The 10664-nt window shown below is 40.2% G+C and overlaps 1 protein-coding gene across 1 annotated transcript; it reads right to left on the bottom strand.

Moving 5' to 3' along the window:
• Positions 1–1019: 1019 nt before the first annotated feature.
• Positions 1020–9954, bottom strand: LOC108579053 (arylphorin subunit alpha-like). Its single transcript, XM_017942482.1, has 6 exons — positions 9733–9954; positions 8672–9005; positions 6491–6909; positions 3914–4230; positions 2970–3325; positions 1020–1429 (listed from the first exon to the last, which is right to left on the bottom strand). Exons 1-6 carry the CDS (start codon positions 9952–9954, stop codon positions 1020–1022), a joined length of 2058 nt encoding a protein of 685 aa, XP_017797971.1.
• Positions 9955–10664: the final 710 nt, after the last annotated feature.

The following is a 10664-nucleotide window of genomic DNA, read 5'->3' as shown; positions in this document are numbered from 1 at the left end:
AGGCGTCAAAGAACACGCGATCCGAGTGTCAAAACAGCAATTCAAGGGAGATAAGGATCTCGAGCCTCGCTTATCGAGACAATGAATTGAAATCAACGAGAATTATGATAGTACTTACGGTATAGTTAAAAGATAGTGTAGTTTGTCACTCACAATATCCTCAAAAATATTTGTCTATCGCAAATACGGATCAAAAGTACAAATTTAAGAGGGAAGAGAATATGAAAAGTTCTGAGAAACAAGATACGAAACATCCAATGTTTAATAAGTCGTTTTGTTGTTACATTAAATTGCTACGATTAAACGTACAATAGCTAAGAAATTTCTGCGTTTATTCATTTTTACCCGAATATTTGCAAAAATTTTTTAAGTTAGATTTTCGTAGCTGAATTATTTATGCTATCCCCTTGATTAACATATTTTTGATAAAGTGGAAAATATGCAATAAAGTTACGTTGTATTTGAAAAGTTCGTTTGAAATAATCCCTCGAAACCAAATGCCCAATTTTATATGGATCTGGAGTCATGAATTGGTTTTCGACGTAATACCCAAAATTGCACGAATCTTAACTAGTTCAGAACGGTGACCCATGTCACTAGTAGGTGATGCTCTTATTTGCCAAGAAAGATCGAATAGACGGCGTAACCCATCGGTAGGTCACCACATTATTTTACAATATTCTACGAAAAACACGTATATTTAACATGTGACAAGATTAGAAAGTGAAAGATTAAGTATTGATGGTAGTAAACACTTCAATGAAATCGAAACATCCGGTTGTAACAAACGCCGGCAAGGAGAGTTTCGCGAATTTCTCTACCATCCTGAACGTGTTAAATCCCCGAATAGCGCGGTTTTCAATAACATGAAATGTTCTTCGAGGGTTACTTGTACCTCGTAGAGGGAAACACACAAACAAAAAGAAATGTTCGTTTGATTCAGAATCTTTTATTCAAAGAATCTTTTGTGATATGGGAAAGGTCGATAAAGGAAGAACACCATACAAAGGTGCTTTCGTTCAGTAGCTCATTCTTTCTTTCTCGTTCTCGCGGTTGTAAATGAGCACATCCTTGAAGTACATATTCGGAATGGTGTAGTTCCATGCCCACATAGGTCTATCCAGGGGGAATCCAAACGGTTTATCGTCGAACATCACCTTGCCAAGCATCGGCAGCTCGTATATCTTCATGTTGTTCTCCTCGAGTGGGCTCAGGAAGAAGAACATCTTGAACTTCATACCTTCCGGTTTACCACGTGGCAGAGTGAGACGTTCGGATAAACCGAACATTCCCTCGGGGTACATAAGTGGCTCGCTTCCGCTGATCGCTTTGTTCATTCTCTCGTATAACATGTCGCTGGGCATCATGTCTGGCATCGTGAAGATAGACTCTGAGCTGTGACGCTCGATGTTGTTGCTTCCAGGACGGACTGGAGAAGTGAAAAAGGTTGATTGTTAGATAATTGTTAACTTCATTCCTCGTGGCGTAGTTTTGTCAATGCGAAAAACGAAGATGCGTCCCCTTTCGAGGAAAAGAGATGTATAGTCGGTGGAAGAAATGTAGCGAGGTCGTAAATTGAAGCATTAAGTAGTGACACTGAATGATACAGTGACATTCAAGATTCATTTTACGCTTGTCGATTGGGACTGAATCGAAGCTACGGTATAGTCGGTGGAAGCGATATAGCGAGGTCGTAAAATCAATCAGGTGTCAAAATACACGTAATCCGAATACCAAATGAGGATCGTTCGACGTCAACTTGGAATTGGTTCTTCCATTGCAGTATATTTAAAAAATTTGTCTGCATCTTAATCGTTCACCGTCGCAGGTTAATTTTTACCAATACGGAAATTACTATTGAGCAGGAAGCAACGGAGGCTAAATACCGTATACCTTAAACGAAAGATTGTAAAAAGAAATTTTAGATATCAATTCACAAGTGACAAACGACTCTGGATGCTGCTACATCAGTCGATGTCGTCGTTTAATACTTCAATTAACGACCTCGCTATTTCGCTTCCGCTGACTATACACTTCGTGCGACTCTGACTGAGACTTCTGTCGATTTGCACATCGATATGTTCGAACATGCATGCTTTGACGTCTGACCAATCATATGACCTCGCTATATTTCTTCCACTGACTATACTGTGACGCTTTGCTGTGAGAGAAGAGCGTGAAGAAGGAAATTGGAAAGAGGGAATGTGTTTTGTCAATAAGGCAACCTATTCTGGGGATCAAATGTATTGGTCGTGTGGTAATGGGTCTCCTCATTTTTGTCAGTTAATTCTATCATGTTGCAATATTAAGTACCATCATCAGGGGTCAGTTTATGCAACCAAGGATTAGACTGTGACGAATGGTGTCTTTGCATGTTCCTCCATTTCTATTGTATATAGATAGCTTGAAACTCCCATTTGTGTGTCTCCATGCAACTCTATTTAACCATTTTGTACAGCTGTCCTTGTTTGCTCACTGTGACATTGTTCCACATTTTGGGGTGGCGCGAAGTAACTTCACTTTGGGCCCAGATCATGCCACACTGATTTCATTACAAAAGACCAGTTAACAAATTTGTTGTGCCAAAAATATTCCACATCTGTGGCTTACCAGTTGCAGATAATGAAAATTTGTTGCATTTTGCTGTGAGTATAGTTTACCAAACAAATATTACAATCTTTTTTAAAATGTACAGAAAAATATCCAAAATGTGGCACAATCTCACCCCAGATAATGTTAGTGTTTAGAAAATGATCCTGAAGATTCTATACCTAAGATGTCCATAAATTGGACAATGAATCACTAGTGTCACCTGTATTGAATTTTTTCAATTTTTGGCTTAATTCAAACGCTTGAAGAGCTTTGTTCAACTCGAAATTGAAATCAGAATCGAGAATATGTATCTGAATTATTTCCCCTATAATGTACACCATGCACAACTGAAGCTAAAAATAAATAGGTATACTAACGTGTTACGACGAATCGGTCCATTTCCACGAAGTAGTTGTAGTATTTCTGTAGATAGACCATGTCCTGCTTGACGTTGTCGAAGGCTGGTCCAAGATAGATTCTGAGCATACCCTGCATATCCTTGTCGCTGTTGATGGCCATCTTGTAGCTAAACGGTTGATAGTTGAGACAAGTACGACGTGCCTTTAGTCGAAGAGACATTCCACTCTTCATGTTCTCCACAGTTATGGCGTTGTTGATCAGGGTGTCGCAGGAGTCGAAGTAAGTGTACAATTTGTCGATATTCACAGACTCGAATTTAACTCCGGGCAGTTGCAGCTCGCTTTCAGTGTACTGTGGTTGCAATTTCTTGTATCTGTGTATGTATAATTCAATAAATTTTCCGTTAGCGTTCAATTTTCTCAACACTTTGCTATATGAAATCGAGCTAGACTCGAAGTTTGATTGAATGCTTTCTCACCCCGAAACATTATTTAACATAAATGTGCGAGTGATCATGAAAGTGACCTTAAGAAAGAGGAAGTATTATTTTATTTCAATGTTCGATGTATTTTCTATTTCACTATGGCGAACAAATTTATGAAGATCCATAGATCTTTCTGTCATAATCAATGATTTATCAAGTAACAATTGCTCGATGTCGCTTCTCAGTCGTCACTCGACTGCAAAGGGTTAAATGATATTTAGAAGAAATTACAAACTAGTCGTTTGTACTGCTTCTTTGATCGGTTTTACACTTCGTTCAAAATAAGAATAACCTCGCTCTCGGACCGATTTTCGTCCGTTCTGCGCATAGACAGAGAGCGTAGCAGAGGGTAAGACGGAGAAAAACGTAGGCGATTAAGTGGGGGGTTTGGACGTTCTAGCCCTGCCTTAGGCACGTTCCATGCGCAAAACGAGGTTATTCTTATTTTGTACGGACTTTCGTGTTAAAAGAACGTACCTGAGGAAGTAACCCATGATTCTGTTGTAAAGCATGTAGAACGCCGGATCCCTCATACTGGTGCAGTAGCATTGAAGGGCGCTCGGGATCATATTGTTCTTGTTCTGATAATCGAAGTTGAAGCCGAGGATGTCGCGCGCCAACGCATCGTACATACCGTAGAATCTGCTGTTGCAAGAGTCGCCGTTACCTTCGATCACATTTCCAAGCATGTTAAAACCTTCCGGAGTATAGATGTCTATCTTCTTGCGACGCTCGTCAATCATGTAGCCGGAGTCGATGGCGTCCATTATGCGCATCTCCAGTGCGTTGATTTCCTAAAGAAAAATTCTTATTCTCAGCTAATGTTCACGTTTTCGGCATTTTCTGCAATTGATTTCGGACATTTTTCGATCTCCTATACTACGCTGATCCTATGTCTAACGTTGAACTTTTTCAGTCTAAACTTTGTATTACTATCGTAATTTTTTTATTCGGTGCATTGCTATATTTTACTATACTGTCGGTAAATTTGATATTACGTTTTCCAAACAAATTAGGTAGCGACATTTCAAACTGAATTCTTTCTTAACCCCTTGTGTTATAACAACGAGTCAGACTCGTGACACGGATTCTGGTGAAGATGCGACACAAATAGTAGCCAAAATTAATTTGAATTCTAACTTTCGTTTTAATTTGTAGGATTGAGAATTACTATATTAAATTCATGTGTAATACATTAGCTTTTCTTGGAGAGAGGAAATGAGTGAGAGCAAGGAAGAGGAATGAGGAGTGAATGAGGAGGAATGAGGAGTGAATGAAGAGTGAATGAGGAGGAAGGAGACAGAAATCGGGAGGAGCAGTTGATAGGATAAGAGTAGAGTAAGAAATAAGAAATAGATATAAGGATCAGGAGGAGAGGGTGCCACTGGAAGAGGGATGGCTCTCCCTCTCTCTCTCTCGAGTGGTAACAATAGGTGCAATAAGAAGGACATAGGATAGGGAGTATAATGGTAAAAAATGGATAAGCATGAAAAAGTGGATGCAACAGAAGTAAGCATAAGTTAGTAATAAAGAAAGTGTAAATATAAAGTTAGGGTAAGGAAAACTGTAATCCTAAAGGGACACAAATAAAGATATGCATACATTAGCTTCTCTTACCTAATACAGTTAATAAAACAGTAAACAGCTGAGATGTATAGCCAGCAGAAGAAATCATAAATCAAGGGGTTGACACGTTGACTGCCTGCATATTATATTATGCTTTTTAATTTTTTAAAAATTCAAAATAACGTCTAGTTAGCTACGATGTTCAAAATTTTCTAAACATTTGAGGCACTCCGGTCACTGACGACCACAGGTGACCAAAGTGGCAGTCGACGTGTTAATTTTTGAACAGATTGTGGAATACATTTAACACTCACCTTGAGATACTTGTATTTGTAATACGGGATCCACGAGTGTCTGTTTCTCTGTGGAAGAGGTATGCCATTGGGATACATCAACGTCGAGTAGTATCCAGGATAGATGGGCTTGTTCCAGTCGAACTCCTCTATCTCGTCAAGATCGTTCGACATGCGTTCGAGGGAGTACCTGGCCATCAGTTGTTGATGGAGGAAGTAGTAGAGCTGTCCACGCAACTCCTTGGGGATGTTGTATTTGCTGCTGCTCAACCAGAAGGGGAACATTTGCCGCATGTAATAGTAGTACGTGTTCAAACCGATGTCTTCCATGAAATAGTCGAGTTTGTACTCTGCATCGTTGGACGACATGTATCTGCCGGAGTAGTTCGTGGAGATCATGTACGTTTCAACATTGCCCATTCCGGCGGCACCACCAGAGCCTGCGGAATGTTATTCTGTATTTTAGAATTACGAAAAACAATCTCGCGCAGCGGTAATTTTACTCTGGCACGATTGACTATGTTCCATTAACCTCTTCAGGGACACCGGCACATATGTGCACGTTTAAGTTTTTCGAAAATTCCAATATTTGCGATAGAGAAAATATGAAAAACACAGTCTCCCGAAATCTCTAAAAATCTCCTAAGGAAAGTAGTTTAATTGCTATCGATTTAACATGAATATAAATGTAACTACATAAAAAATTAGATCAATATTTTCTAATTTTAAAGAAAATCGTCCCTGAAGAGGTTAAGTTGACCTAAAAGCTCTATTCGCGTGCACCTTTGCAATTCCATTCAAAGATTTCCATAAGTGACAGAAAGTTCGAGTGTGTAGTCGCTCTAATTGCCGAAATGTGAATTATAAAAATGTAGTGTATATATTTCTTCTATTGGCCATTTCGGCGGTTTGCTAGAAGAGCGACACATCTGACAAATCGTTAATTTCGAGATATCTGCAAAAAGTAACTCTGAAAGTGAGCTATTTTTGTCTGAAAGAAAACTTTATCTAAAACTAAGATATATTATATTATGCTTTTTAATTTTTTAAAAATTCAAAATAACGTCTAGTTAGCTACGATGTTCAAAATTTTCTAAACATTTGAGGCACTCCGGTCACTGACGACCACAGGTGACCAAAGTGGCAGTCGACGTGTTAATTTTTGAACAGATTGTGGAATACATTTAACACTCACCTTGAGATACTTGTATTTGTAATACGGGATCCACGAGTGTCTGTTTCTCTGTGGAAGAGGTATGCCATTGGGATACATCAACGTCGAGTAGTATCCAGGATAGATGGGCTTGTTCCAGTCGAACTCCTCTATCTCGTCAAGATCGTTCGACATGCGTTCGAGGGAGTACCTGGCCATCAGTTGTTGATGGAGGAAGTAGTAGAGCTGTCCACGCAACTCCTTGGGGATGTTGTATTTGCTGCTGCTCAACCAGAAGGGGAACATTTGCCGCATGTAATAGTAGTACGTGTTCAAACCGATGTCTTCCATGAAATAGTCGAGTTTGTACTCTGCATCGTTGGACGACATGTATCTGCCGGAGTAGTTCGTGGAGATCATGTACGTTTCAACATTGCCCATTCCGGCGGCACCACCAGAGCCTGCGGAATGTTATTCTGTATTTTAGAATTACGAAAAACAATCTCGCGCAGCGGTAATTTTACTCTGGCACGATTGACTATGTTCCATTAACCTCTTCAGGGACACCGGCACATATGTGCACGTTTAAGTTTTTCGAAAATTCCAATATTTGCGATAGAGAAAATATGAAAAACACAGTCTCCCGAAATCTCTAAAAATCTCCTAAGGAAAGTAGTTTAATTGCTATCGATTTAACATGAATATAAATGTAACTACATAAAAAATTAGATCAATATTTTCTAATTTTAAAGAAAATCGTCCCTGAAGAGGTTAAGTTGACCTAAAAGCTCTATTCGCGTGCACCTTTGCAATTCCATTCAAAGATTTCCATAAGTGACAGAAAGTTCGAGTGTGTAGTCGCTCTAATTGCCGAAATGTGAATTATAAAAATGTAGTGTATATATTTCTTCTATTGGCCATTTCGGCGGTTTGCTAGAAGAGCGACACATCTGACAAATCGTTAATTTCGAGATATCTGCAAAAAGTAACTCTGAAAGTGAGCTATTTTTGTCTGAAAGAAAACTTTATCTAAAACTAAGATTGTACTATCCAACAAGAGCAATGTCACAATTCAAAATAGGGTTGCTTTAACCCTTTTCCTAACAGTAGACGATAAACAGTATTTTATTAGAGACCCTTGAAACCTAAAGACCATTAGGTAAATTGTAAAAAAAGAAAAATTGCTTGGGTGCTAAATGGTTGAGTAATTAATAACTTTCTACCGTAAAAACTTTCAAACCTATTTCCTGAAAAATTTACGTTTGTTAGCTGCGTCTTCTAGCAAGCCGACGATTTGTACGCATGGTGTGCAAGTGGTTCAAAAAGTTTCGATTAACGGATTTTAGTCTTGGCTCGAAAGAGAACGGTATTTGAGGACTCGATACAAGTTAAGTAAAATGAGATAGAAAATAATACATAACCGCCTGTGTCATTTCGATCTCGCGTCGTCTGACTACCATCTAATAAACTTGCCTTCGACGATTCATCGATAGGAAGAAACTTTTGAATTGAACTTGCGAAGGACACGTTAGAGGTATGTACTTGAACCGCAAGAATAAGATAAATATGTGTAGAAACCGACGAGGGAAAAATATTGAGGGACCCAACGGGAATCGAACCCGAGACCTTCGGCTTAGAAAGCCGAGGCTTTGCGCACTACGCCAACTACACCCTCTCTATTCCCCCGTGCCGGTTTCCAATTTTTGGGTGATTTGGGCATGGAGGCCCCGATACTACACTCGGCCATCCCGAACTACCGACATTCGCCCCCGAATGTCCTCTCTCAATGCAACACAACTCAACTCAACACTTTGGGGTACACTCCCCCACACAGTGGCACTCTCTCAGCCGAAACTCGGTTTCTCAACTCTTTTTGGGAGACGTGCAACCCTCTCACATGTTTTCACCTCACAGGGCGCCTGGCTTATGCAGCCGTAGATGCCTCCATCCCGGACGAGACCCCATTTGTAAGAACTTAGGGAAAAATATTCAGGGACCTCAACGGGAATCGAACCCGGGACCTTCGGCTTAGCAAGCCGAGGCTTTGCGCACTGCGCCAACTACTCCCTCTGTATTCCCCCGTGTCGGTTTCCTATTTTTGGGTATCGAAGCCCCGATACTACATATGATATCACAGATTAATTAATCGAAGTTTCATTGGATACAACCTTGGTTAACGTTCTTTCGAAATGAAACGACAGAATAAACAACGGGGATAATCACCTCGAGACATCTTCAGGTACTGAGCTTCTTGGATGACTCTCGAGTCGAAGAAGAGATTAGGATAGATCTCATAGATCGCCGGCAGTCTTATGTTTTTGCAGTCGTTTCTAGAGAAAACGGCGACCGTGAAGGCTGAGGTGAACATGCCGTCGTTCATGTAAATTCGGGCCCAACTAGCAGTTTTGTAGAAGGTTTGGAAGTCTTTCGCGTTGTACATGACTTCGAACAACATCCGCATTTCGTATAATAGTTCGTCGTTGTACGGGGTGAAAATGGCGCTACGGGACATGAACATGCCCTGCTTGTACCACCAAAGGAACTTTTGCACGACATCCTGAAACGAACAATTGGTAAATTTAGTCCAGCCATTATGAAGTTCTTCTGCGTTCATGTTTGCTGATATATGATACTAATTTTGGCGAAGATATATTATTTCACACAATGCTTTTTGCACAAATGTAGTACCTAGGTGTCCTAGGTGTGAAACCTACAGTCTACTGTTTTAAATGCAACACTTGTTTCGCTGGCAAAGCTAGGTTAAGGTTATATTGAAAGCAGAAAATGGATTCTAATCAGATTTAGGTGATTTCCTTTTTACGAATTTAACACGTTAAGCGCCATGTCAGTCACCGATGACTGACAGTATACTTTTCGTTGGTCGTCTTCTGTTTATAGTTCGCATGGCCCACTTGACGGCCAAGTGTGGCCCGAACGGAACGGTAAGCAAAACAGGCTGGGCGTTCAACGTGTTAAAGTGGGACATGGTGCAGTAGAGGCACTATGAAATGTTAATACATACTGCATTTGAGATAGGAAGAACTAGTGAACGAACAACGCAACGATGGTTCAAGCATTTAGATAATTTTGTAACAGGAGAGATATTCAACAAATATTCAGATTTGTATAATAATGTGTCGAATCTGCTAGAATTTCTTTTGATAAATAAAGTTCAGTTTTGACTATGTTATTAAGGTTTAAAGTTTCATTAATGAATCCGCCATTTCATATGCAACGACCTAATAGCTAGACCGATCAGTGGCGATGTGTGAACATTAAGTCACCTTGTCTTTGTACATGTCCATGTTGCTCTCCATGTTATAGTTCCTGCCAATGTCGTACCATTCAGCATCGATTAGGTCGTTCTGGCGAACGTAGAGAAGCAGATCGTAGATCTTCTTCTGCTTGTGCAGGAAGTCCATGTCGGCGGTGCGAGTTCCGGTCAATTTCGCGCCCTCGACGGCGCAAATGGCGCCGAGCGCCAGTAACAACGCTAACTTCAGCATCCCCTTGGAGAACAATCAATCACCCTCGATACAGTACAACTTTTTATGTACCGGGCTTCGATCCGTCGCCTGCTTTTATACTTATTCCGAATAGAGTAATCACGGTGAACCTCTGACCCAGGTCGTGCTTACCGAGATACCGTGTCTCATCAATAGCTGTGTATATTTGTACGATTGATTATTGACACGCGGATCTGTCGAAAGTCGCCCCGACCTTTTCTTCTTTACGTGGCGAACGCGCGGTTCCTAGCTGCCGCGCGGACTCATCCGAGAATGATAGAGCCACCTGTGAGAAATTGACGGTTTTACATTGTAACGATTAATTTTCAGATGAAAGTCTAGCTGTACTAAATTCTTGTTATTTTTTTTTTTTACGAAGCGTTGATGTTTACAAATTGCAAATACACACTCGGCACACACTTTAGGCAATATTATCTGTACGGACGTTATTTCGTATCGGTACTGCAAATCGCCACTTGAGAACCACGTGTTACAGTTTTGTTGGTTTACAGGTCTTGAGCATTTGAATTTTCGTTGCAGTGCTTTTATTACTTATAACGCACAGTAAATCACTTAAAATGTATCGAAAAGAGGGACCAGGAAGCGTTACCAAATACTGACTTTATTGTCACCCCTTAACTGTATATTTCATAACTACATAAGCTAAGTTCAACTGTTTTGTCTGTCTTTAGTGAACGATCGTTATTAAC

This window comes from Habropoda laboriosa, unplaced genomic scaffold, assembly GCF_001263275.1.
Source record: "Habropoda laboriosa isolate 0110345459 unplaced genomic scaffold, ASM126327v1 scaffold42, whole genome shotgun sequence".
Lineage (NCBI taxonomy): Eukaryota > Metazoa > Arthropoda > Insecta > Hymenoptera > Apidae > Habropoda > Habropoda laboriosa.
The sequence above is the reverse complement of the archived record's forward strand: the minus strand, read 5'-3'. Positions and strand labels throughout refer to the sequence as shown.

What these genes read in the sequence shown, in the direction of transcription:
- LOC108579053 (XM_017942482.1), bottom strand. Translation starts at nt 9,954, where the DNA reads ATGCTGAAGTTAGCGTTGTTACTGGCGCTCGGCGCCATTTGCGCCGTC. An exon ending in GTACCTGAAGATGTCTCGAG is followed by an intron (nt 6,910 to 8,671) that starts GTGATTATCCCC and finishes AACATTCCGCAG; the next exon opens with GCTCTGGTGGTGCCGCCGGA. An exon ending in ATCATGGGTTACTTCCTCAG is followed by an intron (nt 3,326 to 3,913) that starts GTACGTTCTTTT and finishes ATACATACACAG; the next exon opens with ATACAAGAAATTGCAACCAC.